Raw genomic sequence first — 26,415 nt, 5'->3', positions numbered from 1 at the left:
GGCAACAAGCTCTCTTGCAATAGGCTACTTTTTTCCTTCCTATTTTTATTTTGGGCTTCGACTCTTCTGTAGCAAGTATCAAGTACTTTTCCGTGTACCATTATGTATTCAGAATGCAAAGCACCGAACCTAGGCGATGGTACTTCTAAACCGAAAAAGAATACGAAATTAAAACCTTAATGCAAAGAATGAAATTGGCTGATTCTTGTTTCCGGCTAGTGAGAGTCCGACTCCAAAATCATAATACGACAGGCGGTTAGGAAAAGTATTGGGTTAAAAAACATCTGTCCAGCCAAAAGTTCCCCGATTGCTGTTACTACAAACTATTCTCCTCATTCCTCAAGATGGTCCTCCAAGACTAACTTCACAAAACTGTCCATTAGTTTGCCTAAATTAAATGCAAGAATGTTTCCTAGGCATAATCACGCGAAGTTGCCTGTTAGGATTTCATATCTTGATGTACAGATCTCCCACCCCTAATGTCATGGCTTAAACTCAGTTGCTCTTTGGAATCAAATCCAACTATATCCAGGGTTTTTCCTCACTTGTCTATCACACATTATCTTGCGGATACCAGCTGCATCATTCCAACGACCTTCAGAGGCCAAGATATTTGATAGCACAACATAAGTTGCAGGATCACTTGGACAAAGCTCCACAAGCCTTCTTGCAGATCGTACTGCAATTTCTTTGTCACCATGAACTTGACAAGCACCTAGTAAACTTTTGAACATCGAGGGTCCTGGCTGTATTGGCATGTTATCAATGAATGCCTCGGCTTCATGAAGATGACCAGCCCGACCATACAGATCAACTATGCTAGCATAGTGCTCTAAATTGGGTGGTGGAAGGCTATCATCGTTTTTCATCAACTGAAAATACTCGAGTCCTTTATCCACCCAGCCACAATGGCTGCAAGCAGAAAGCACTATGAGGAATGTTGTTAGATTTGGTTTAACCCCAGTGGTCATCATCTCTTCGAACATTCTAATAGCTTCCTCGGCATATCCATGATGGGAATAGCCCGACAAAAGTGAATTCCATGATATGACATCATGTTCATCCATCAACGTGAATACTTTCTTTGCATAACTAAGATTACCGCATCTTGCAAACATGGAAACAAGCCCATTCCGCACACAGATATTTGAAGCATGCCCTCCCTTGGTAACCAGACTATGGATCTGCTTCCCCACTTCAAGAGCTGAAATGATACCAATTGATTTCAACACACTTGCATACGTGAAAATATCAACACCGATGCCTGCCTGCCTCATCTTTGAGAAGCAGGTTAGTGCTTCCTCACCACTTCCTATATTGGAAAAACCGGCAATGACTGCATTCCATGAGATTTGGTCCCAAAGGGTAATAGTTGAACAAACTCGATAGAATTCCTCTAAGCTACAACTACACTCTGAATATACAGTCACCAGTGTAACTGACACAAAAATATTAGACTCAAAACCTTCCTGAACTATACGACAATGGATTTCCCTGCAATGGTCTAGGTCATCAGGACAACAAAACGACCTCAATAAACTGTTATATGTCACATAATTTGCCTCAATTCCAACCCGCAACATATCCCGAAACAAAGTCATTGCCTCCAAGGAGAGCTTATTCTGTGCATAACCAGTTATCATTGATGTCCAACTGAGAACATTCTTATAAACCATTCTATCAAACACACTTCTTGAGGCTTCAATATCCAAACATTTGGCGTACATATCAATTAAACCAGTCCCCACAACAACATTAAACTCAAAACCAAATTTTAAACCCAGAGCATGGACTTGAGCCCCAAGCCAGCAATCTTCAAGCTGGGCACAACCCACAAGAGCTGCCGAAATGCTATATGGCGTCAGAAATATCCCGAATCTTAGCATTTCTGTGAATAAGTACATTGCTGTTCCAGGACAAAGGGTTTCTAGGTAACCAGAAATTAAAGAATTCCAAGTCACAGCATTTCTCTCCGGTATTTCATCAAACAAATGGTGAGCCGACACAACGGTACCACATTTGCAATACATATCAACCAAGGCGCTTGAGATATAGATATTTGGACCAAATCCCATTTTAATAACATGGGTATGCATTTGAATCCCAACAGAATATGAGCCAAATTTTGAGCAAGTGGAAATGATTCTGTTGACAATATGGGGTCTGTGTAAAAACCCATGCTGATGAAACTCAGCTAAGAGGTTTAAATCTGTAAAACAGTTCAATTGGTTGTTTCCTGGGTGAGTTGTGAAGTCTTGAAAATCACAGGAGTGGAGAGAATTTACTGGGCCTTGGATATGGTAATTATGGGTTGTTACGGCGCCTGAAAAGCGATGATTGGTCACTTTCGCCGAGTTTGCCAAGGTGTACCGGAAGTGACATGTATGTGACCGCAATATCATTTTCTCGCCGTTTCCATTTTTTCTGGGTCGTGTTCGCAGCTGGCAATCGTCTACGTTTGGCTATTCAATTAAGGGTTAATTACACTTTGTCTCCCTGAACTTTGGGGTAGTCACACTTTATTACCCTTAACCTTAAAAGTTATTTTTACGCCCACATTAAAATTAGTCAAGGTAAGAAATCTAATTCCCACAAAAAAAGGTGAATTGTTGCCCTTTTATTTATAAAATTAGTTATAAATTACTATTCTTTTTTTTCTTGCTAAAAGATATTGATCTTCTCCATCATGCCTACTATACAAAAATATCCAATTGATAAGAGAAGAAAAAAGTTTACATTTAATTTATTATTCTTAAAATTTTAGCTTATTCTTGTTGGGTTACTATTCATTCTTATATATATATATATTTATTTATACACACCTTTTTCAATTTATTAGACTTTAAATCAAATAACAAGGATAAATAACATGGTAATAACAATAAATATAGTTGGCAAAATTTTGAAAATAAAAGGAAATATCAAGCATGTTATTTTAAATTTTTTTTTTGCTTTAGCTTATGTAAACTATTATAATAATATTGTTATCATTTTTTATTTGTTAAATTAATCAACTATTAAATAATTAACCAAATTGACTGAAAAAGGTTGCTATACCTTATTTTTAAACTTGAAATGAAGAATAGAGATTAAAACAAACTCATTTTTTGGGCAAATAAAAGAACAAAAATAGTAAATTATAGATAATTTCAGCAACAAAGGAGCAATATTATCACAACACACTATTTTTTTCACGAAGTTAGGATATTTAAGGTTGACTAATTTTCATGAGGAATAAAAGTATGTATTTTTAGAGATGAAGATGGTAAAGTGTGACTATCCCAAAAGGTGGGATAAAGTGTGATTAACATTTCAATTAAATAGCTCATTTGATTTGATTTGATTCTCTCTCCCAACTTCCATTAGCTATAGCAAAAGTTAGTAATTTGTCTTTTGAGATAATGGATAGGAATTATTTGTCAAAAAATTACTTGCTTGTATTACAAATACAATTTTTTGTCTTTTCCATCACCTTTTATGTTACAAATATCACATAGCAAAATGTTTGTCCTTAAAAGATGCAAAGCAAAATGGTTTCCTCGTGCCTCAATTTCCTTACGTTTGCCTTCTTAATTAAATGGGATAATTTCACAAACCTCCCCTGAGGTTTATGACAATCTCTCTCAGCTCCTCTCAATTATTACAAATTATACTAATATCTCTTGTCACAATAAAATGACTACAATGACCTTCACTTAATAAATAATTCATAGTATAATGAAATGAGATTAAAAAAAAGGGAATTTCGCCAATTTGGTCCCTAAACATTTTCACTTAAATCAATTTCGTCCTTCATTAAATATTTTAACCAATTTAGTTCTTGAGCTAATTTTTTACTTTCAATGTAGGACTTTTTACTACATTTTACTTAATTCGCGTGGACCAAAGGGGTATAGTTGTCACACTGGCTTAATCTGCTGCAATTATCCACTGAAACGGATTAGATATCATTATCCCGCCCATGCGATTATCTAAATGCCCAGCTTGAGCAAGCATGTCTCAAGACCCTTCATCTTATCAAACAAGTCTGTAGCCTCTTTACACTGCCCATGAATGGCAAGGCCAGCAATCATTGCAGTCCATGTAACAACATCTTTGTTCACTGTTTCAGAAAATACCTCTTTCGCACCATCTATGCACCCACATTTCGCATACATGTCTATGAGAGCCGTACTAACTTTACCGTTCAAATTAATAAGCTTCTTCTCCTCAACCAAATCATGAACTTTTCTACCCATACTAAGAGCAACAGTACAGCACAAGCTCTAAGAACCAAAACAACCGTTGCTTCATTAAATTCAACGTCATTTTCCAACATGTGCTCAAACAAAGCTATAGTTTTAACGGGTTTATCATTATCCACAAGCCCATCGATTATAGAAGTCCAAGACACCACATCTCTCTCTCTCGAGCATTTTATCAAATACCGTGAACGCAAGGTCCGGAACACTACTAGCTGAATACATATGAATCAATGCATTGCTTATATGCACATTCAGCCCAAAACCCAACTTCCAGACTAGTCCGTGGAGTTGTTCTCCAAGAGGGATTTGACATAATTTGGAGCAAGCTTTGAGGACAAAGGGAAAAGTGAACTTCCAACGATAATCGCATGGGCGGGATAATGATATCTAATCCGTTTTGGTGGATACTTGCAGCAAATTAAGCTAATGTGACAATTATACCCCTTTGGTCCACGCGAATTGAGTAAAATGTAGTAAAAAGTCATACATTAAAAGTAAAAAATTAGCCCAGGGACTAAATTGGTTAAAATATTTAATGAAGGACGAAATTGATTTAAGTGAAAATGTTTAGGGACCAAATTGGTGAAATTCCCTAAAAAAAAACAAAGCGAAACCTGACCTTTTCAGCTATTCTATTTATAAATTACAGCCAACGATGATTCTCTCACACTTACTATCACTTTATTTTCATCCATCAACCTCTTTTTCCTATAATTCGATCTCAAATTATCACAAACTATTACCTATAATTGCAGCCAATCGCACCATAAGTGATCCCTCAAACTCTATTATATATTCCTATTTTTCCCTTTTTTTTCTCTTTGGAATTGTCAAATCACATGTTTAGTTAAAAAGATTAGATATGATGATTGAAGTAAAATCCGATTTCATGATCAAATTAAAAGGAAATGAAAAGACACACAATAATAATGAAACAAATAATGCAATCATTAGTTAAAGGAGCACGAAGGATTGAAATTGATAAATTTACTAATTTGTTTATCATCTATCTAAAAAAACTTTTTAAGATATTAATAAGTATATTTCCATTTCTTTTTATACTTGACAATTATTGGTTGTAGTTCGCTATGGAGATAGAGTTTCTTTTCTGTATTTAAGACGTTAACATGTTTGGAGATTTAATGGTAGGTTAGATTATTTTGTTTTGAGAAGGTGTAGACATTAGGTTTGAAGTTTGAGGTGTGATTAGTTGTAAATAGAATTTTGATTTTTGGCAAAATGAATTTCTTGAAAATTTCTATAGTCATAATGATGCCTTTTCTTTTCTTAAACTTCATTAATCCCATTCATGCCTAAATCTCCTATAAGGATTTTCTTCAAGCCCATTAAGTGGCTCATGTAGTAGGAGTTAAGCCGCTTATATGGAACCAAACCATGATATCCTATGTTGAAAATTATGCTAACATAAGGGCAGTTGATTGTGAGTTTGACCAGATGGAACCATATGATGAGAATATTTTTGAAGAATGAAATGCATTTTCAGAAATATTTTAGGAGAAACAATTTTATGACTATGATGATGGAATTGCTTGGGTTTAGAATTTGGAATTACACTATTTGTTAGACTAGTTTGTTAGTATAGTAGTTTTAGCTGAAATATGAAAAAAAAAAATTGGCAAAATAATTTTTGTTTTATTTTTGTACAACAAAAGGTAGTTTAGAACTTTTGAGAAAAAATGCCTTTTGGACCTATATTGTTATATAAATACCATACGGAACGCAGCTTCGAACAAAAAACAAAACCTCTATAGTAACTTCAAACCAACAAGATTAGCTAAGCTCTTTGAATAGCATGGTCAAGGGAGGTAGGTGTAATTTAATAAACTTAAGGGGAGGTCTCTGTAATTGTTAGAAACCTCAAGGGAGGTTTCTGAAATTACTCCTAATTAAATTCCTTCTTCCCAAAAAAAAAAAATTCACCTAACTGTACATTCTTGCCACTTTTTTTTTTTTTCCGTCGATAATATTAATAAACCCAACTCTAAAAATTCTTAAACCCTTATAGACACTGAGTCGAGAGAGGGAGAGGCTAAAGAAGCGCAGGGGTGCAGTTAACACCACGGCAGCGTCCCTTCCTCCAACAGCTTCTTTCACTGTTTGCGTCATGGCTGCCTTATCCCAAATGGCGGCGATGGCCTCTCCGGGCTTGGCCTACCCTCTCAATCTCCCCTCTTCCCGTACTCGTCGCCGCAATTTCTCCACTTCCTCCGCCACTGCCCCATTCCTCCCTAACTTCTCTACCTCCTCCACCATCCAATCCACGCTCGCCCCTCTCTCCTCATCCTCCTACGCCTCCCCTTCCAAACCCCCCAAACCCACTCACCAAAAATCCGATACTCGCCCCCACTCTACTAGTCCCCTCGACTACGTTCTTAAAACCTCGTTCGTCCTTGGCACCAGTGTCGGCGCCACCGTCCTCGGCGCCACTGTCCTCGGGGCTACTGCCCACATTTTCCTTGGCGGCGGCGGTGGGAATTCCAACTCCGGAGGCGGAGGCGGTGGTGGAGGAGGCGGGAGCGCCGGAGAGGGTGGTGATTTCTGGTCCCGGCTTTTCTCCCCGAAGCCGGCGATAGCCAAGGACGACGAACCATCTCAGGATTGGGACTCTCATGGCTTGCCGGCCAACATTACAATCCAGCTCAGCAGGCTTAGCGGATTCAAGAAATACAAGGTCTCCGACATCCTATTCTTCGATCGCCGCCGCGGGTCAACTACAGAAGGGACGGAGGATTCCTTCTTTGAAATGGTTACCATTCGCCCGGGTGGGGTCTACACCAAAGCCCAGCTCCAAAAAGAGCTTGAAACTCTTGCGGGCTGCGGGATGTTCGAAAAAGTTGACTTAGATGCCAAAACAAATCCGGATGGAACAATTGGGCTCACTATATCATTCTTGGAGAGTACTTGGCAATCTGCGGATAGGTTTAGGTGCATAAATGTGGGGTTAATGCAGCAGTCGAAGCCGATTGAAATGGACCCGGATATGACTGAGAAGGAGAGGATAGAATTCTACAGGAGTCAAGAGCAAGATTATAGGAGGAGGATGCAAAAGGCGAGGCCCTGTTTGTTGCCAACGCCGGTGCAAAGGGAGATCTTACAGTTGTTGAGGGAGAAAGGTGCTGTGAGCGCGAGGCTCCTGCAGAAGATTAGGGATCGCGTGCAGCAATGGTACCATGAGAATGGCTATGCCTGCGCCCAAGTAGTAAATTTTGGAAATTTGAATACCAGGGAGGTGGTTTGTGAGGTGGTGGAAGGAGATATCACGCAGTTGGTCATTCAGTTTCAGGATAAGTTGAGCAATGTCTGCGAAGGAAATACTCAGCTGGCTGTCGTCAGAAGGGAATTGCCCCGGCAGGTAATCAATACATTCCCCTGATTGTGCAGATTATGGTTTTACTCTTTATCAACAGCTCGTATGTTCGTGATTGTGGTGAACTTTCGTTGCATTAACCTTTTTCTTGTTTTTTGTATTTGCAAGCTAAAAGCGAACAAGACGTCTGTAGTTGTTAATGATGCATTTGATTTGTTGATTTTAAAGCATTGATTATTAAGTCATATATGAATGTTATTCAGGATTTGGAAGTTTACCCCAGACTTTTCAATTAAAATCTGGGGATTGTGTTGTGTTTAAATGGATGTTGAGGGGTGGTGCTTGAATTGGTTTTTCAGCTACAGAAGGGGCAAGTGTTTAATATTGAAGCTGGAAAACAAGCATTGAGGAATATCAATTCTTTAGGCCTATTCTCCAATATTGAGGTTAATCCACGTCCTGATGAGAAGAACGAGGGAGGGATCATTGTCGAAATCAAATTAAAGGAATTAGAGCAGGCATCAGCCGAAGTTAGCACAGAATGGAGCATAGTTCCTGGATGGGGAGGTCGTCCTACGTTGGTACTTATTTTAAGTAGTTCATATGTAGCTTTCAGTTTGAATGCTTCACTAGCAACATAAGCATTCTTAATAACCGCCATTTCATCTGTGTATTTTGTTCAGGCTTCAATACAGCCTGGTGGAACAGTATCTTTTGAACATAGGAATATCAAAGGCCTAAATAGATCACTTCTTGGTTCAGTCAATACAAGCAACTTACTAAATCCTCAGGTGACCGTACAGCTAAGGAGCTCCATTGTGGAGATTTATTTTTATATATTGGCAATTCTTTATTGTGTAACATTGATCCAATGTTGTTTTGCAGGATGATCTGGCTTTCAAGTTAGAGTACGTTCATCCATACTTTGATGGTGTATATAACCCTCGTAACCGTACTTTCCGTGCTAGCTGCTTCAACAGCAGAAAGTTGAGCCCAGTCTTCACAGGTGGGCCAGGCATAGATGAAGTTCCACCTATATGGGTTGATCGAGCTGGAGTTAAGGCCAACCTTACTGAGGTAGACCAGTGGACTTTTTAATTATGCATTGAGTTTCTTGGACTGTTTGTAATGAATTATCTGGACTTTTGTAGCATTCTGCTGTGCTTTGTGAGTTGCTCTTAGTTGCACCAATTCTTGTCATATTTGTGTGAGCTGTTTCTCAAACATTATTGTCGCCTGTTGATTTAACTTATAAAGCAATAGTTTAATGCTGGTCCTCCACCGAACAAGAGGAAATTGAACGAGATAGTATTTTGGTGGTATTCTCCTTTATTAAGTAACTAACACATATATTTCTTCCAGAACTTCACTCGCCAGAGCAAATTCACCTATGGTCTTGTTTTCGAAGAGATTACAACACGTGATGAAGCCAGTCACATCTCTTCTCACGGTCAAAGGGTCCTTCCTAATGGAGGAATTAGTGCAGATGGACCTCCAACAACATTAAGTGGAACTGGCATTGACCGCATGGCATTTGTACAAGCTAATATAACACGGGATAATACCAAGTTCATGAATGGGGCAATAGTTGGGGAAAGGAATGTATTCCAGGTGAGTTTTATCTTTATGTTTGAGATTCGCTTTCTATACCATCTGATTGACCAGACTAATTGTATGGTCAACTGACTCTCAAATGGTTTGGGTTGTAACCGATTGTTTGTTACTCCTCCTGCCCCTCTACCCAAATGAAACAGAAGGGTACCCTGGTTTTTTATGGTCTATGAAATGCCTCTTCGTTTATGCTGGTGAGATTGATATATTGTTGCTTTCTAGTTGTGCATGGTGGAAGTTGCTTGTAGTGAATTAATCAGTTTCTTTATAGTTTTTTTTGGGGGGGGGGGGGGCGCTAAGCAATTAGTTTTCTGATAGTTTCTCCTTTAAGATGTCACATTCTGTTTAATGCCTAGCCTATCCATAGCTGGGGAAAATAAATATTGCTGCTTTTGTTTTGATGACCAATATCATACATCTGAATACTCAAGAAGTTTATCCTGAAGTTAAATCCAGTTGTTTAAGCTGGATGTTGTTTTGCAATCTTTGTTGGGAATATCAGAGGATGAATTTTTTATAACTCTGGTCTTTCAGCTTTTGATGATGTATGGATAAAACACATTCTTGATTCACTGAGATGCACACTGTTATCTATTAATTGCAGCTTGACCAAGGACTTGGTATCGGCAGTAAGTTCCCATTCTTTAACCGTCACCAGTTGACATTAACACGATTTATCCAGTTAAAGGAAGTGGAAGAAGGTGCTGGTAGGCCACCACCACCTGTCTTAGTTCTGCATGGCCATTATGGTGGTTGTGTAGGCGATCTGCCAAGTTATGATGCTTTTACGCTTGGTGGACCTTATTCAGTAAGGGGTTACAACATGGGAGAGATAGGTGCAGCTCGAAATATTCTTGAGGTTTGTGTATAGTATTGAGAGAAGCTACATTTTGCCTTTTATCAGACGTTTTTCATTTATGATTGGAGGAAGAAACTTTTATGAAAACATGGATGGGTTTGATTAAGCATCTTTTGATGCCAAAAATTCTCAGCCCTCGTCCACATTTTTTGCTCATCATCTGACTAATTTATTTGGTATTCGCAGTTGGCTGCTGAGCTACGGGTACCTGTGAGGAATACACATGTTTATGCATTTGCAGAACACGGAAATGATCTTGGAAGTTCTAAGGATGTGAAAGGAAATCCAACAGAGGTCTATCGGCGGATGGGTCATGGTTCCTCTTATGGTGTTGGAGTTAAGCTAGGTTTAGTACGAGCAGAATATGCAGTTGATCATAACTCTGGAACTGGAGCCTTGTTCTTCCGGTTTGGTGAGAGATTCTGAGACATTTCGGTTCTGGTTCTCACTGACACACATATTGCTGCGTCGGAATTTACAAATTTTGGGTTTGAGCTGCATAGGACTTTGGCTATCCAGTTAGACTGGTTTCTGCAACTGGGAAAATTCAGCAGAGACAGTATATTAGACAAATGCAAGTATTGTAGTACTATTTTAACTTTTGAGGATTCATTGACAGTTGAGGATGTGAGTTTGTGCCTTAATATATGCGCTGCAAGTTGTTTTTACTTCCGCACACATCTCTCCGTGCAAGATGATTACCATTGGTTATCAATATGCTCTTTCACAGTGCAGCCAACTTGACAATAAGCCGAACAGGCTCCGATTTCTTTCGAACTCACAGAAACAAGTGGAAAGAAAATAGAGAAAGCAGTTGGATGAAAGATTTCAGAAACCTCCCTTGAAGTTTTTAACAGGTCCACTCATTACCCTTAAACTTTGAAAAATTGCACTTTCTTAACAAACTTTTTGTAACATTTGAAATCGATTTCAAAATATAATATTAAAAAAATTCATTTTGGAATGGAAAAGATAAATTCATTCAAATTTGCCCTTTTCTTGTTATTTGTTAATTGTCATGGCACATCAAATTTATCTCTTAATTTTTGCAAATTGATTGATGGGTTTTTTTTTTTTTTTTAATAAAAGTTTAAAGATTGATAACAAGATCAAAAAACTCTTTTAAGTCATTGGTTCAGATAAGAAATGTTAAATAACTTAAAATTGTGAATAGTTTACAATACTTTTAAAAATAACTTGTAATAATTTACAATTATGATAATTCCTTTTTGCATTGGCTTAAAAACGATAGAGATAAGTTTTTATATAATTTTTAGCATGTTATATCTTTTCAACTTTCAAGCTATCGATTTGGACAAAAATAAAATAAAAAATTCAAAAAAATGCAATTGATTTATAAAACATAAATTAACTCAAAACACATTGCAATAAAGAAAATATAATCTTTGTAACTTGCAAAATTTTCAAATAAATTTTCATATATTAACTCTTGGTATTTAAAAATGTATTACATTTTATCCAATCAAAATAAACCTTCACACTTTTTATTTTTATTGTTATTTTTTATTAATATACTCACGTTTTTGTAATAAAAAATAAGATAACAAGGGGCAATATTGAAATGAGAGTATATTTACTCTTTCAAATAAATCTGTTAACATTATGTATTAAAATGGACTGTGCAAATGATACAAAAAGCTCAAGAGTAAGAGAGGTAACATAAGTGAGATTTTTCAAAGTTCGAGTGCCAAGGTTTCTGAAATTACCCCTAAAAGATGAATTATTTTGGCACAACAGAAACAGGAGATGTGAAATTGTACAATTAATTTATCCACACTTCTTTCTTTTTATCAGTTACACACTCTCTCTCTCTCTCTTTGAATCACAATCATGGCCAGATTTACACAATTCTTGTACGCTTGGAATCAACTTTCAGATAGTACGGGTGAAAAAAAATTCAACTTTGACGTAAAACATCCTGTCGCAGATTAGGCAGCGTTAGCCGGAAGCTGTTTGGGTTCATCCAACCAGAAAATTATACCAAAATCACAACCCGATTCCTCAAAATCCCATTCCAAAAGCAACAAGTTTTACTCCTCATTCCTGAATCTTCTCGAGCGTGGAATCCTTAAAGACCCAGTTCCTTCTTCAACTGCGCAAGGGCTGCCTCGATATCATTGATATTTTCCTCGATCCCACTGTTGTCTGCACCATTTTGGTTTACATTTCCTGTTTCCTTTGATCCGTAGGATGCATTACCCCATTGCTGCTGGTTACCCTTGGTTTGTTCCGCTTCAACGTCAGAAATGTTCAGCTCTTTCTCCAAAAACTCAACAAATTCTTCTCCAATTTCCTGCAGACAATCAAATTAGTGACAAGCTGCAACCACCACCTTGATCATATCATTGGTGCTTTCAGTTAAAAAAAAAAAAAAAAAGCAAATAAAAAATTGGCCAATGGAAGGATATAATCAACATGCTTCAACCCCCAGGCTCAAAAGAACAAAGAAATAACATAAGAGAACCAAAAGTACTTTTACCCAGCAAGCACCTCCCTCTTTCTAATGAATTTCTACTCTGTCTACTTCAAGCGCAGAAAATCTCTTACCGCCAATTCCTCCCACAAGCTCTTTGGCTTTCCTTGCGAATCAGCACCAGCCTCCCAGTTCCGAAATTCTTCTTGAAGATCCTTAAAGAAGTCCTCTGCAACAAAACATCTAAACGTCAAAAACCATGTGCATATTAACTTCAAGACAGAGATGAAAAGCATTTTTAAGAAAGATAATGCAAGGTGGTATCAGGGCTCTCATTGTCATGCAAAGTCCACATATCTACCTATGGATATTTGGACATCCCTCAAAAAGTTACCTGCAGCATGAAGGGGTTAAACATGAGAATAGATGGGAGAAAATGTCATACTCTAAAGCATTAGATGCGCTCTGTGTTCATGTAATGCCTTGCAAAATAGAAATGAAAAGCTAGAACTGAAAATTGCATGAAGAACAATTACAATGACATCAATTTATACAAGTTGTTAGGGCAAGACAAGCTGTGACTCGTTTTGGATGAAATGTCAAGTTCATACCAGTGGGAAAAAAGGGAGGACAGGACAAAGCCAGGGTAGCTAACTGACCTTCTAAGACATTTCTCACAACTTAAGGTTGTTCAGAGTAAAAGCAAACAGAAAACAAAAGTAACACATAAATGCAGCACCAATAATCTCATTAGTCAAACAGCATAAGATTTCCAAGAGCAGGTAGATTTTACCAAATCCATAAAACTCTTCATCATTGTTCACAGTCCAATTATCATTTCTACCAGCTGTGGAATAAGAAGATTCAGATCCACGGTTTCCCTTATCAAATCTTCTGTCAGATTTATTTAGCAATGTATTGTACGCATGCTTAATCCGCATGAATCTTTCTTGTGCATTCGCCTGCAGATATTAAACAGAGAAAGAATCAGAGGTTGTAATGGGTACAAAGAGTTGGAGATGAACCAATAATGTATGTCTGATACATGAACTCATATTTCAGGGTTAACACAACTGAAATCCCTTTGAGTGTGAATTACACAAAATAGCCTGGACTTACAAATTCTTTGCTCTTCAAAGATTTTAAGCAGACAATATTTACCCCTTGTTCCATTTACATTATGTTGTTAATCCATATTCCAGAATAACAGCAAACTACCGCTTGTGGCTGATTGAGAATGCGGTTTACACTTTCAAATATTTTCACTCCAATGGAGTCCACCATTTGACAATTGTCACAGTATACAGAACCAAAATGGAACGAGAAGCATCTTTTCTGTATAGAGTGCTTAAAAGATGTTAGAAAAAGTAGGAAAAAAACATATACTTAGAAAGGCAATAAGGTAATAAAATGAGCCAGGACTCTTCTATTAACATGTCAATTCTTGTCCGAATGTGACATTCTTGTGTTGTATGAGATGCTTATTTGTGAATAGCCCTGAAAATTTGCAAACATCATATAAATCAGCTCGATAGACAATCATGCTAGTAGTCATGATTGAATAAATAACCGAATTAAATGATACTCCTTTTGTTCTTAACAGCATTAATGAAATGAGCTTGACAGTAGAGGGATGATGGATGTTATCAAAAGACAAGCCCTTGAAGTTAGAATAGAGTCCCAAGTAACAATATTTGCCTGATGTCATTACTGGCAGTTTAATAAACATAGTTAAATCCTTTAGACATGGAAAAACCATCTTCTGAGACTCTGTCTGTTCATTGTCTCAAATGCAAAATAAAGCTAATGTCCTCTGCCACAAGGTATAATGAGATGAACTCAAATATGTTAAATCCTTTAGACATGGAAAAACCATCTTCTGAGACTCTGTCTGTTCATTGTCTCAAATGCAAAATAAAGTTAATGTCCTCTGCCAGAAGGTATAATGAGACAAGCTCAAATATGGATTGAACCACTTCCATGATATTTGACCCATCAGAAGTCCTCCTTTTGCCACCAATATATGCATTCCACTTTCACCCTCATACTCACCTCCACTTCCCTCCCTCCTCTCCCCATCCCTCTCTCTCTCTCTTCCTTTCTGCAAACTTACTACTGGCCTTGAGTTAAAGCCCCACAACAAGTACACCAAAAGGTAAACGTGGCAGTGCCTGCTAGCAATTAGATGCTTCGGCCCTGTTGAGAAGCCAGCAGAAAGGAACTAGACAATTGGTTTCTGATGGACATTAGCCAAGGAGACGTGCAATTTGGAAGAGAGACAAGGGTAATTGTGCACTATAATAAGAGGGTGAAGAAAGCGGAGAGAGCATAAAAGTTCCAGCATCAGTCAATCGTCTGTAATATTTACTAAAAGATTATCAATACCTTAACAAGGACAATTGAGTGCTGATGCGGCACCCAAAATGCAAGGCAAAAGTTCTTAAGGAGATTAAAAGAAGAATGCAAGAAAGGAAGAGGAATATACAAAGAATAACAGCACAATTTCTAGGAATTTCTCCAATGTATCCTTACCATTAACCACCCAAGATGCAGCTTTCAATTCTCAAAGAGCTCACAAGGCAACATTGTATACAGTTCCAATTTTATTAATTGGCCATATTTCTCGAAATGGTTTATATACACCAGCGAAACGAGTGAAGTCTTCAGACAAAAATAACAGAGGATATTATTATATGTCCCAAGGAAAGTCTTTTAAGATCTAGCTAGCTGGAGTAAACGCTAGTATTAAAATTTTCCGACTTTGGTTGACAAAGTTCGTCGAGGCAGCATTATTTGTACCTGCTCACGTTCCTACTCGAGGAAACCAAACTTTGAGCCAGGAAATCAAAATTTAAATCAGTCTATATGTATTTCCTTTGACGAGTGCTCAAAAATCATCACTTTTCTAAACATATTGATGTTAATCTTGCATAGTAACAGTAAATTAGGTTTGAGATGTGTGACAATTTCAACTAAGTGGACAAAGATCACAGGAACACAGACTATAGATCAGCAGGAGAAAATACTAGAAAACACTAATAAATCCCATAAATATAATGACCAAGATTAATGAAGCACACCTCCTTATTGACATCGGGATGATACTTGAGAGCGAGCCTGCGATAGGCCCTTTTGATATCATTGGGAGTTGCAGAAGGAGACACTCCTAAAACTTCGTATGGAGACTCTCTTCGACTCGCCCTCACACTAGCGCACCTCTTATTTCTCCTCTCTCCATAGCAGTAGTAGTTTCTGCAGCTCAAAGTGTGAGAAAAACCCGGTTGCTTTATCACAATAAACTTGCTGCAATCCGGTACCAAAAACTTGGATTGAGCTTCAGAGAACAATAATGGTTTTACAGCTAGGAAGTTTCTAAAGGGTGTCAGAGACGGAGCAAATCCATGCATGTTCTTGAACTTGTATTCATAACTACAGCCAGTAGTTTCCGGTGATTTTCTCCTCCTTCAAGGGGAGAGGAGAACGCTTGTGGATGGGACGGCATCTATCCCTTTTGTGGTGCGGCCCTTAAATCCCCCGGTTGACAAATTGTTACCTATTTTTAACCACCAGAAGTCGACAAAGATGAAAAAAAAAAAAAAAATATATATATATATATATATATATATATATATATATATATATCAATTTATTTGTCGTATCAAAAATTTAATTTTTATACATGATAAATATTTTAAAACATCTCCAAAAAAGCATGATAACGAGATACCGCTCTTAATTGGTTAAATAAATATCGCCTCGCTTCTAGCTTCCAGTAAAAAAAAAATATATCACCTAGCTTTGAGATTTGGCAGGGACTGCAACCTTAACAATATCAGGCTTTCTGTAGTGAACTAGTGCTCCGTCCCTTAAAACTACGTATTTGTACGTCTTTCTCCTAGTGCTGTAAATGGGTGTCGAAGTCCTTGCTTGAGTTTGAGATTTTGAGCTCAAACAGAAGTCCTTGTAGGCTGCCAAATTGGCAAATATAGTCTTTGAAGTGTCAGAGACGGCCAAATCTCCATGCATATTCAATCATCATAAGATATGAATCTGATGGCAACTACTTGGAAGATGATTGTGGGGAATTCACCTTTATGTTCTTTTGCTTGCAACAAAAAAGAGCCTCTTGAGCCTCAAAGGATTAAGAAATTTGGAATTGAGCATCTCAGGTTCAGGAATGACTTTAAGTTGCTTGACAAAATCGCTCAAAGGATTAATGTTTCTGTCTCGGGTTCCGGTATGACTCGTCCTGTAAATGGAAGTGAAATGGGTGTAATAGAAGACACCGACTTTGAACTAATTGGTGGAATCATTTACGATGCATGTAAAGAGCAGGGAGTAAATGCAATGCCTGGTTTGCTTTGTTGGGAATGGAATTTGACGGATAAGAAAAATATTGTAGATCAACTGAGTTATTGCAGTAGGGAAGGAAATTTAGGAGTTGGCAAGATATTCCATGCTTTGGTGATAAAGACAGGGTTTTGTGGTGACAAGATTGTGGATACAGCTCTTGTTAATATGTATGCCAAGTGTGGCGAAATTGGTAGTGCAGTGAAGGTTTTTGATGGGATGCTTTCCATTGATGTAGCTTCATATAATTGCTTGATTTCTGGGTTTCTGAGCAATGAAATGTTTGATGAAGCTTTAGGCTTCTTTGCACAGATGGGAGTTTGGGAAATAAGGCCGAATCACTACACATTTTCGATCATGATATCTGGTTGTGGGAGTGTTTTTGCTATCAATGAAGGGATTCAGCTCCATGCACATGTAGTGAAGCTGCAGCATGTAGTTAATGGAGTTGTTGCTAATTCTCTTTTGACAATGTATTGCAAGTTTGGGATGATGGAGAATGCTCAAAGTTTGTTTCAAAGTCTTCCTAAGAAGAATGTTGTATCTTGGACTGCCATTATATCTGGACTTTACCAGCAAAGAGCATTGGAGAAGGCCCTGCTGCAGTTCTACTTGATGAGACAACATGGATTTGAACCAAATGAATATACATTGACCATGGCCTTATCTTCTTGTGGAGGTATAAAGCAGTTTGACAATGGTTATGCACTTCATGCTCAACTAGTTAAAAAGGGCATGGCTTCCGGAGCTTTTGTTGGCACTGCAATCGTAGACATGTATACAGAGCTTGGGCAAATGGATAATGCTGAAAAACAGCTTCAGGAGATGGGTACAATTGCATCCGCTGTATCATGGAATGCACTAATTGCAGGGTTTGTTCACAATAATAACATAGAAGCAGCATTGAAGGCTTTTCATAAAATGGTTCTAAATTACGTACCAATTGATGAGTACACCTTTTCAAATGCCCTGAAAGCTTGTTCTTCTTTTCCATCCCTTTCCACAAGCAGGCAAATTCATTGTTGGGTGATTAAAGCCAGCTCTGAAAGAAACTTACATGTTGCAAGCTCGTTAATTGAAGCGTATGGAAAATGTGGCAGTTTAGATGATGCTGAAAAGGTATTTGACCAGATATCAATGCCGGATATTGTGTCATGGAATTGCTTGGTCAAAGCTTACTCACAGCATGGATACTTTGAGAAGGCTGTATCTTTGTTTAAAAAGATGGTTGTGGAGGGTGTAAAGCCAAGTGGTTCTACTTTTCTTGCAGTTCTTTCTGCTTGTAGCCACTGCGGATTAGTTCAAGAAGGCAAAGAATTTTTCAAATCCATGTTGATGAACTACAGTGTTATACCTGAGGAAACACATTATTGCTGCATGGTAGACTTGTTTAGCAGATCAGGACATCTGGAGGATGCTCTAGATTTCATAAAAAGATTGCCAATCAAGCCCACTGCTTCAATATGGAGACCATTGCTCGCGGGTTGCAGATGTCACTGTGACCTTCAACTGGGGGAATATGTTGCCAATCGTATCCTAGAATTAGAACCAGATGATGCATCAGTTCATGTCACCTTGTCAAACATGTACTTTGATGTAGGAAGATTAGGTGACTTGGTTAAGCAAAGAGAACTAATGAAACTGAAGGAGGTTAAGAAGGAACCAGGTTATAGCTGGATTGAGGTTAAAAATAAAACGTACAAGTTCTTTTCAGGAGATACAACTCACCCTCAAACTCCAGAAGTATATGACCTGTTAGAGAAGCTCATTAATGATATCAGGGTAGTCAATCATGCTTCGACTTTGAGTGAGATATCTACACCTCATACAGAACTAGGACTATGTAATGAAGGGAAGCTTTTGTATCATAGTGAGAAGCTTGCAGTTTGCTTTGGCTTATTAAATTTGCCTGCTGGAACCCCTATTCGTATTTTCAAGAACATTCGAGTCTGCTCAGATTGCCACACAACAATGAAGCACATATCAAAGATTACTAAACATGAAATATTACTAAGGGATAATTACAGGTTTCATCACTTCAAGCAGGGTTGCTGTTCTTGTGGGGATTTCTGGTGACGCTAACTAAGATGTGGATAACCCATCTTAAGTTAGTGACCCCTTTGTGAACTAGAAGTAAAATTCTTTAATCTGACCATGCTGCAAGGTGTATCGTACTGCATTTGCAGGAGTCTACTAAACGAATTTCATTGAATTGATCAGAGGAGTTCAAAATGGATGTCAGTCTACTTTCAGAGGGACTTGAGACTCCAATGCAATCAGAATGCAATGGAGAATTGTCCACTACTTATCAATGACGCCATGTAGCTAAGATGAGAGCATGTCTCAACCAATTTTACCAAAATGTAGAAAGCAGCAACTAGGATTCTTTCTTGAACATGCTGTACAATCTCGTAATGCTTGCTTTTGGAAGTATTTTCAAGCATAGGGATGGTAGTTTTCAAGAAAGACTTGTCAAAATCATCCCTTTACTTTTTTTTTTTTCCTGTGAGGGGTCATAATTGTACCTCTGTAGAACTCTTGGTAGATTTTCCCTTTAAATTAGCATGTAGTACAATTGTTATTATGTATGTATGCATGCATTTATTTGAATTGATAATAGTCATGAAGCATTTCCCTGGTGATAAACTAGATTCAAGTTTGTAGCTTACATGGTCTTACCTCTTTGAACGGCGTTTCGTTTCCTTTTTCCTTGTTCTTTTTTTCCCAGCGCAATTTTCTATCCATCAATAACTCTCAGCTCTTGGAAGAAAGAGCTTTCGTTTCAGCATACCATTTCACGAAAGAAAAAAGAGGTACAATTTTCGATTACCACTTTCATCTAATGCAGCCAAGTGCTCATATATTTTGTCACAATTAAGGTTTAAAACATTAAACTGCTTTGTTAATTTTAGATCAAGTTCGGAGATTTCTACCCTACGTATAACCGGGGATGTGGATTTGAATTTTGCAGAGCTTCTGTATATGTGTCAACGTCGATCTTGCCTAAACCAATGTAGATATTCACATGTTTAGGAGGGCTGATCTTAGTACAACAATCATTCCCAGATGGAGCCCTCTGCAGAAATTTCTTTTAAGTTTCCGTCCCTTTCACTCCTCATCCAATGGCTACACAAAAATCATTGAGAAATTTGGTCGAGATCGACCCCTGCAATCTGGTAGAGCTTTACACGCTCACCTGATTATCAACGGGTTGGCTTGTAAACCCCACTTCGCTTCTAAGCTCATAGCCTTTTATACCGAGTGCAAACAATTATCCCATGCTCAGAAGCTGTTCGATGAAATTCCCAAGTCAAATGTTCGACGTTGGGTTGCTCTAATTGGGGCCTATGCTCGCAATGGGTTGTATCAGGAGGCAATGCATGTGTTTTCTGAAATGCAAAAGGAAGGACGAAAGCCCAGTGAGTTTGTCATTCCTAGTGCTCTAAAAGCTTGTGGGCACCTCTCTGATATGCGAACTGGTGAAACACTACATGCTTTGGTGGTGAAATATGATTTTGACTCTGATGCTTTTGTGATCAGTGCGCTGATTGATATGTATTCGAAATGTGTGAACATCAAGAGTGCAAAAAGGGTGTTTGACGGGATGGCGGATAAAGATTTAGTGGCTCTGAATGCTATGGTTTCTGGATATGTTCAACATGGGATTGTTAAGCAGGCATTGGTTTTGGTTCAAGAAATGAAGTTACTGGGAATGAAGACCAATGTCATCACATGGAATACAATTATTGCTGGATTTTCGCAAGAAAATGACGAAGTGATGGTTTGGGAAACGTTCAGACTGATGCGCAAAGATGGGGTTGAGCCTGATATGGTGTCCTGGACTTCTGTAATTTCTGGTTTTGTGCAGAACTTTCGTAACAAAGAGGCTTTTGATACATTTAAACGGATGTTGGATGCCGGGACCCGTCCGAGTACAGCTACAATCAGTGGTCTCTTACCTGCTTGTGCAACTGCAGCAGATATAAAACATGGAAAGGAAATACATGGCTATACAATCGTGATGGAAATGGAGAAGGATATCTTTGTCAGGAGTGCTCTCATCGACATGTACGCCAAATGCGGGTATATCAATGAAGCAAGGGGGTTGTTTGACAACATGCCTGAAAGGAACACAGTTACTTGGAATTCCATGATTTTTGGTTATGCAAATCACGGACATTCTGACAAAGCAATTGAACTATTCAACAAAATGCTAAGAGAGGAAGAAAGAGAGCTGAATCACTTGACTTTTACTGCTGCTCTGACAGCTTGTAGTCATGCAGGGATGGTACCACTTGGAGAGAGCCTATTCCAATTGATGCAAGAAAAGTATGGGATTGAGCCAAGATTAGAGCATTATGCTTGCGTGGTTGATCTTCTTGGAAAGGCAGGGAAGCTTGCCGAGGCCTATGGTTTCATTCAGAGGATGCCAGTGGAGCCTGACTTATTTGTGTGGGGAGCATTATTAGGTGCATGTAGACAGCATGGCAATGTCGATCTAGCAGAAATTGCGGCAGATCAGCTGGTTAAACTTGAGCCTGAGAGTCGAGGAAGTAGTGTTTTGTTGTCAAATCTATATTCTGCTTCCAGCAGGTGGGGAAAAGCTACGAGACTGAAGAGGATAATGAAGAAAAAGAAACTGAAAAAATTTCCTGGCTGTAGTTGGATAGAGGTGGTATGAGACGTTAAAACGTGGTTGCAACAAGTGAGTTGATTCCTGAACGGCCAATTTCTAGCTTTAGAAATTTGTCAGAGTGAAGTTGATGATTATTATGTATGGTTACCCTTTTGAGTAATAAAAGCTTCTATCGTTTCGGAAAAAAAAAAAATAGTGAAGTTGATGTTTAAGTTCATCGAAGACGATGATATCGTAATAAATTTAGTTAAACATGAATCAGTTATATCGTTCAGTCAATTGTCTGTGAAATTGTTAGTATCGATCATGTACCATATTAACAGCATCAAGTCAACAATCAACCAATTTGAAGCTAGGAATCAGGCTACATGCTTGACATATAAGCAATTTTCTCTTTGTAGATTTCTACATTTTTACAACCCAAATCGAATCCTATGCGACTCTTAAAGAGGAGAATTTGTAAATTCTTAAACTCGAACACAGTTGTGAAAGTGATCCATTTCCAAGTCCAAACAAGTCACTTGGGAAAAATACAAACACAATTTTAGATGTGGAAACCAAACATGCAAACAAATTTTAATATATCCACTGGGATCGATTAGAGGGGGAAAAAAAAGACACAGGGCATGGCCAATCCAAGGCTGATTGCTGAGTAGGCTTTCCCTATCTAGTATCTACTCAACTATATCCAGAAACAAGTCCCTTTGTCGAGTGCCAGTGCAATAAGCAGTAAACGGGCTGCAACTGTCTCGTTAAAGTTCACCAATCAACAACAAACAATATATCCAGCATGTGTTGATCACAAGCTATTTAAGTAGTTTCATTTTTTGGGATGGTAGTAGGGATATGCAAAAATTAGAGTTGCAAAACTAGAACAGAAAAATGATTATTACATGATGACTATAACAGAGAAAATCCAACATTTGGCAAAATCTGCACTGATCTCCAGCTCTTTAAAAGAAAAAATATGCGTCAAGAAGATGATTGCAAAACAACACATATAGTGCAAGCTGCAGCTATATGGCTTTAGTTCACTTCACTTGCCGAAATGCACAAGTTTAAACACATCCAGGGAAAGAAATCAGAGTCATGTATCCATGCAATACGCTACAGCCTAGTGATGTAGACAGTATCTCATTGTTCCCTAGCTGTACTGAAAACAGTCCACCTTTATATCCCAACTGAAACGAATACAAATTAATATAGTCAAGGAAAACATTTCAATTAAGTAATGTCCTATTAGTCAAAACTTGAGAATATTTGCCCTTGCATGTACAATTTTCTTTTTTTTTTAATTCTTTTTGTAAAGAAAAGGCCTCGTACATAAACGTAGATAAAGGAGGATAGGCATAGAATACCAATGGGCAAGAGCTGCTGGCAAATGTTTGACTAATTCTATTATTGATTTGTGATCTGGATGCTGTAGAGGAACATTCAGCAGTCATTAATACATAAGAAAATACTATTATCAATAATGAACAGGCTAAGAATATACTAACAAGTTGCAGCAGGTAGATGATATTATCCTGAGACCAACTTCCACTTAATGTATCACCGCTAGATTTCGAGCCGTAGTCTTTCTGCTGCCTAGCTAACATATGGGTGCAGAATGTCACTGGTTACATCTGAAACTGTTTCCAATGGTTTCATTGAAACTTCACCAACATCTGCAGGGTCCATGCTCAAGCTACAATATAAGTTGAAATTCAGTGATTAAAATTCATTGAGAAATTTGCACTATTGAGTCGGAAGCACACATGAATGTACACTTTATTTAAGTGTAAGATGTATACTTCAATTATACACATTTCCTGTATCTAGGATGAGCATCCCCTTGCAACCACATTTAATTTCTTCTCATCAATCCAAAATTCAATCACATTAATCAAAAATCAAACATTTTTTCAGATTGGATTTACTCTCAGCAGTCAGCACCTTACAAAAAAAAAGTAGGACAAGTCAAAGAGTTTAGTTGTCTAAAACGCAGTTTTACATTCACTTAAGAAACGAGTCACTCTTTACACTGTTGTTGCATGAATATTCAAGCTGTAACTGAGATTATTCTCATATGATAAGTGTCAACATTTGCAATTCAAGAATCACTGAGAGCAGTGGCTCCTTTTCATGCAGGCATTACAGATTTGTTCACAAACAAGGCACCACAGAGCAGCATAATTTGTTTTGCGTTCCGACGTATAATAATAGGCAATGGTCTAATCATTTTGGAGGCTATAACAAGAAAATGAATCCCATTTTGGTTCTGATGGCATCAAACGTGAAGTTGTACGTGACCATGCAATGACCAACATGGATAAGGCTGTGAGGGCATAAAACCAACAGGAGCTGAAAGATCATTGCATCTGCACCAAGAAGAATGTCTACATCTGAACTGGAGAATGATCTAAAATTGAGGATAGAGCTAATGGACCCAAACTGAGAGAAGGAAGAGGAAGCTTGACAAGAGCAAAATGCCATTAATTCACCCACGAAACAAATTTTTAAAAAAAAATCTACCAAGGAAAAAATCCTATTGGCAATTCACCTAGTCACATTCCCAAAGAGCTCACTGCATCCTACACCCAAAACCAACTTGTATCAGCTAAACTAAGAAACAAAAATGAATAAATAAATGAAGAACTCCAATAAATGTTAAATGAGACTGCAGTACAGAAAACAAGAACCTCACCTATCCTTTATACTACTCCTCGGCACATCAAAAGACTTGAAAAAGTTATTTATCATTAGGAGCAACATGGTGATGATATGGCGCCAAAGTCGCAAATTTGTTCCCAGCCCAGTCCCTCTGCTGTTGTACCATACCATACTGATGGTGATGGTGGTGATGATGATGATGAGATTCATACCCATGATACCCGCCCGGGGTCGGCCCCGGCATTCCCATCATCGGCACCGAAACCATCTGTGCCCCCGCCGGAGGCGGATAAGGCATCGGAATCGGCATACCAACATGCCCATTACTATTCCCATGTCCAAGTCCATGCCCGGTTGCAGCTCCGCCGCTGCCACCACCGGTAGAGTCATGCAAGCTCGGCGGCACCGGCGTCGAGGCGAACAAATGATCCGACGAGGACGGGCCCTCCGTCGACAAACCTTGCATTCTCTTCAAATAAAGCCGATATTTTTGCAAATGACTGGCAACATTTTCTCTCGTTAATCCTTCCACGTTCATCAGCTGCATAATTGTTTTTGGGACAGCATTTTTTATCCCTAAATGAGCCACGACGTCGACGAACCGCTTGTGCAATTGCGGAGTCCACACCAGCCTCGGCCTCTTCAAAGTCCGGGCAGAAACATCCTCCCCGCAATTGTCATTATTATTAGTACAACTATTTTTCCCGGCAGCTGAGGAATCAGCTTCTTCAGTCGGGGATTCCATTAATCTTCGGGTCTTCCTGGAATCGGAGCCTTCTCGGGTCAGATCGGTGGTTTCGTCAATATCAATAATCATGTTGTCCCGGTGGGTCCGGTTGCCGGTGATGGTGGTTCCATCGTGGAATGATTTGAAATTATTCGACGAAGATAAGGCTTGAGAGTGATGACTACTGCCGCCGCTAGCTCCGCCGCAGAGGGAGGTTAAAGTTTTCTGAGACTCACGGTTGACGTCGAGCATGCTCCGGGAAGGTTCCGGGGTGATTCTGAAGGCCGAAGCAAGATCCGGCGGAATCAGCGCCTGAGATAAGGGAGTCAAATCGTCGATGCCAGGTAATCCGGCTTCCCAATCGGATACTCTGTCGTCATCACCGCTGCCGCTGCCGCCGCCGTTATCGTAACCGTTAATTTTCACTTCTTCGCCCATGCCTGAATTCAGCCCAAAAAAAAAAGGGCAAGTAATTTATTTTTATTTTCTCTCGGGGGGGAAAATGGGAAGATACTTTTAGGAGAATAAAGAGAAAGAGAAGAAGAGGGCAGTGGAAAATGGGGGGAAATAAATAAGTTGGGGAAATACTAAAAAGTGCAGGAAAAAGTGCAATATCTGATTCCAAATGGGGTGCCACGCTGGATGCCTTGGCTAAGATATTTTTGATCCTCTAAATATCTATCTCTCTTGCTTTATTTGCTGTCTGACGTTTGGGAAAATCTTCTTCTTCCAATTCCCTCACTCGCTCTCCTTCCACTCGGGCTGCACTCTCTCTCGCTTCTCCGATCCTTACCCAAAGCCTTCCTTGCTTTGGAAAACTACTCATACGCCAGTTAGCTTAAGTATGTGTTATTTTTATTATATAAAAAAAAATGTATGTGTTATTTTTTGTCAAAATTTAGTAGTGCCTTTGATTACCTCCAATTCATGACGAAGAATTTTGTTCTAATCGTTTGGGGAGGGAGAGACTCTCAAGAATCCAAATCCCAACCCCTAATTTGTTTTCTGAGTATCAGTATGCTAAAACTCAAACATTTGATGTGGTAAAAGTATATACAAATGACTAAGTTGATTTTTTTTTAATCAGTTCGGTAAGAATTAGGGATGTAATCGAGTCAAATCAAGTTCGAGTATTGTTATACTCGAGTTCGACTCGACTCATATATATCTAGGCTCGAATTCGATCGAGTTCAAAAAATCGATACTCGAGACTTGACTCGAGAAATTTCCTTTAAACTCCCTTTAAGTTGTTAAATGTACTCTTTTTGCGTTTGTTTCAACTATAAAAATGCAAAACCTAAATACAATTTTGTCAAGCAATCCAAATAAGAGTAGGTAGGAGGTGGAGGACTACCACCATAGGATTGGTGATACCGCTACAAACATAAATCGTGTAAGAGTACTGTACATTTTTTGGTCCCAATTTTTAGGAAATTCTTTCTACTATTGACCGAATTGCGGCTGCAGCGGTTTTCGGGTTTCTCCAGCTTCCATTTCATCTTTTGACTCTTCATTGCTGCAAATGGGGATAAAAAGCGCAAACACAAAGTGGAGATGTTATTGGTGAAAAGATA

General features: G+C 38.5%; 6 protein-coding genes across 12 annotated transcripts; 3 read left to right on the top strand and 3 right to left on the bottom strand.

The window, feature by feature from the left end:
* Positions 1 to 180: 180 nt before the first annotated feature.
* On the bottom strand, positions 181 to 2,467 carry LOC140036528 (pentatricopeptide repeat-containing protein At4g13650-like). The gene has a single exon (XM_072078337.1). The coding sequence runs from the start codon at positions 2,400 to 2,402 to the stop codon at positions 513 to 515; it is 1,890 nt and encodes a 629-aa protein (XP_071934438.1). The 5' UTR covers positions 2,403 to 2,467; the 3' UTR covers positions 181 to 512.
* A 3,787-nt stretch (positions 2,468 to 6,254) lies between these two features.
* On the top strand, positions 6,255 to 10,714 carry LOC113742739 (protein TOC75-3, chloroplastic-like). Its single transcript, XM_027270684.2, has 7 exons — positions 6,255 to 7,617; positions 7,932 to 8,153; positions 8,256 to 8,363; positions 8,458 to 8,649; positions 8,935 to 9,183; positions 9,788 to 10,042; positions 10,229 to 10,714. The coding sequence occupies exons 1-7, from the start codon at positions 6,370 to 6,372 to the stop codon at positions 10,466 to 10,468; spliced, it is 2,514 nt and encodes an 837-aa protein (XP_027126485.2). The 5' UTR covers positions 6,255 to 6,369; the 3' UTR covers positions 10,469 to 10,714.
* A 975-nt stretch (positions 10,715 to 11,689) lies between these two features.
* On the bottom strand, positions 11,690 to 16,010 carry LOC113729334 (uncharacterized). Of its 2 annotated transcripts, XM_027253641.2 has the most exons (5): positions 15,557 to 16,010; positions 13,270 to 13,438; positions 12,838 to 12,870; positions 12,611 to 12,705; positions 11,811 to 12,356 (listed from the first exon to the last, which is right to left on the bottom strand). In XM_027253641.2, the coding sequence occupies exons 1-5, from the start codon at positions 15,881 to 15,883 to the stop codon at positions 12,132 to 12,134; spliced, it is 849 nt and encodes a 282-aa protein (XP_027109442.2). In that variant the 5' UTR covers positions 15,884 to 16,010; the 3' UTR covers positions 11,811 to 12,131. The 2 variants fall into 2 exon arrangements, with proteins under 2 accessions (XP_027109448.2, XP_027109442.2); XM_027253647.2 differs by lacking the exon at positions 12,838 to 12,870 and having other exon boundaries at positions 11,690 to 12,356; positions 15,557 to 16,008.
* Positions 16,011 to 16,202: 192 nt separating this feature from the next.
* On the top strand, positions 16,203 to 19,473 carry LOC113742732 (putative pentatricopeptide repeat-containing protein At5g52630). The gene has a single exon (XM_072078286.1). The coding sequence runs from the start codon at positions 16,521 to 16,523 to the stop codon at positions 18,900 to 18,902; it is 2,382 nt and encodes a 793-aa protein (XP_071934387.1). The 5' UTR covers positions 16,203 to 16,520; the 3' UTR covers positions 18,903 to 19,473.
* LOC140004395 (pentatricopeptide repeat-containing protein At5g59600-like) lies at positions 19,426 to 21,720 on the top strand. Of its 2 annotated transcripts, none has more exons than XM_072078292.1 (2): positions 19,426 to 19,639; positions 19,739 to 21,720. In XM_072078292.1, the coding sequence occupies exon 2, from the start codon at positions 19,852 to 19,854 to the stop codon at positions 21,505 to 21,507; it is 1,656 nt and encodes a 551-aa protein (XP_071934393.1). In that variant the 5' UTR covers positions 19,426 to 19,639; positions 19,739 to 19,851; the 3' UTR covers positions 21,508 to 21,720. The 2 variants fall into 2 exon arrangements, with proteins under 2 accessions (XP_071934393.1, XP_071934390.1); XM_072078289.1 differs by having other exon boundaries at positions 19,427 to 19,639; positions 19,798 to 21,720.
* A 524-nt stretch (positions 21,721 to 22,244) lies between these two features.
* Positions 22,245 to 25,654, bottom strand: LOC113742728 (transcription factor PCL1-like). Of its 5 annotated transcripts, none has more exons than XR_011840090.1 (5): positions 24,149 to 25,654; positions 24,005 to 24,035; positions 22,962 to 23,149; positions 22,821 to 22,882; positions 22,245 to 22,643 (listed from the first exon to the last, which is right to left on the bottom strand). XR_011840090.1 is itself a non-coding variant. In XM_072078307.1 (2 exons), exon 1 carries the CDS (start codon positions 25,277 to 25,279, stop codon positions 24,194 to 24,196), a length of 1,086 nt encoding a protein of 361 aa, XP_071934408.1. In that variant the 5' UTR covers positions 25,280 to 25,654; the 3' UTR covers positions 23,194 to 24,035; positions 24,149 to 24,193. The 5 variants fall into 5 exon arrangements, 2 of the variants coding, with proteins under 2 accessions (XP_071934408.1, XP_071934410.1); XR_011840093.1 differs by having other exon boundaries at positions 24,005 to 24,028; XR_011840089.1 differs by lacking the exon at positions 24,005 to 24,035.
* Positions 25,655 to 26,415: the final 761 nt, after the last annotated feature.

Source organism: Coffea arabica, chromosome 1c (genome assembly GCF_036785885.1).
Source record: "Coffea arabica cultivar ET-39 chromosome 1c, Coffea Arabica ET-39 HiFi, whole genome shotgun sequence".
Taxonomy (NCBI): Eukaryota; Viridiplantae; Streptophyta; class Magnoliopsida; order Gentianales; family Rubiaceae; genus Coffea; species Coffea arabica.
This window is presented reverse-complemented; position numbering and strand designations above follow the sequence as displayed.

Coding starts and splice junctions, on each gene's coding strand:
- LOC140036528 (XM_072078337.1), bottom strand. CDS start 2,402: ATGATATTGCGGTCACATACATGTCACTTCCGGTACACCTTGGCAAAC.
- LOC113742739 (XM_027270684.2), top strand. CDS start 6,370: ATGGCTGCCTTATCCCAAATGGCGGCGATGGCCTCTCCGGGCTTGGCC. Junction 7,618..7,931: donor GAAGGGAATTGCCCCGGCAG/GTAATCAATACA, acceptor TTGGTTTTTCAG/CTACAGAAGGGGCAAGTGTT. Junction 8,364..8,457: donor GCAACTTACTAAATCCTCAG/GTGACCGTACAG, acceptor GTTGTTTTGCAG/GATGATCTGGCTTTCAAGTT.
- LOC113729334 (XM_027253641.2), bottom strand. CDS start 15,883: ATGCATGGATTTGCTCCGTCTCTGACACCCTTTAGAAACTTCCTAGCT. Junction 13,439..15,556: donor ATCCCGATGTCAATAAGGAG/GTGTGCTTCATT, acceptor TAATATCTGCAG/GCGAATGCACAAGAAAGATT. Junction 12,706..12,837: donor GGATGTCCAAATATCCATAG/GTAGATATGTGG, acceptor GTTTTGTTGCAG/AGGACTTCTTTAAGGATCTT.
- LOC113742732 (XM_072078286.1), top strand. CDS start 16,521: ATGAATCTGATGGCAACTACTTGGAAGATGATTGTGGGGAATTCACCT.
- LOC140004395 (XM_072078292.1), top strand. CDS start 19,852: ATGTTTAGGAGGGCTGATCTTAGTACAACAATCATTCCCAGATGGAGC.
- LOC113742728 (XM_072078307.1), bottom strand. CDS start 25,279: ATGGGCGAAGAAGTGAAAATTAACGGTTACGATAACGGCGGCGGCAGC.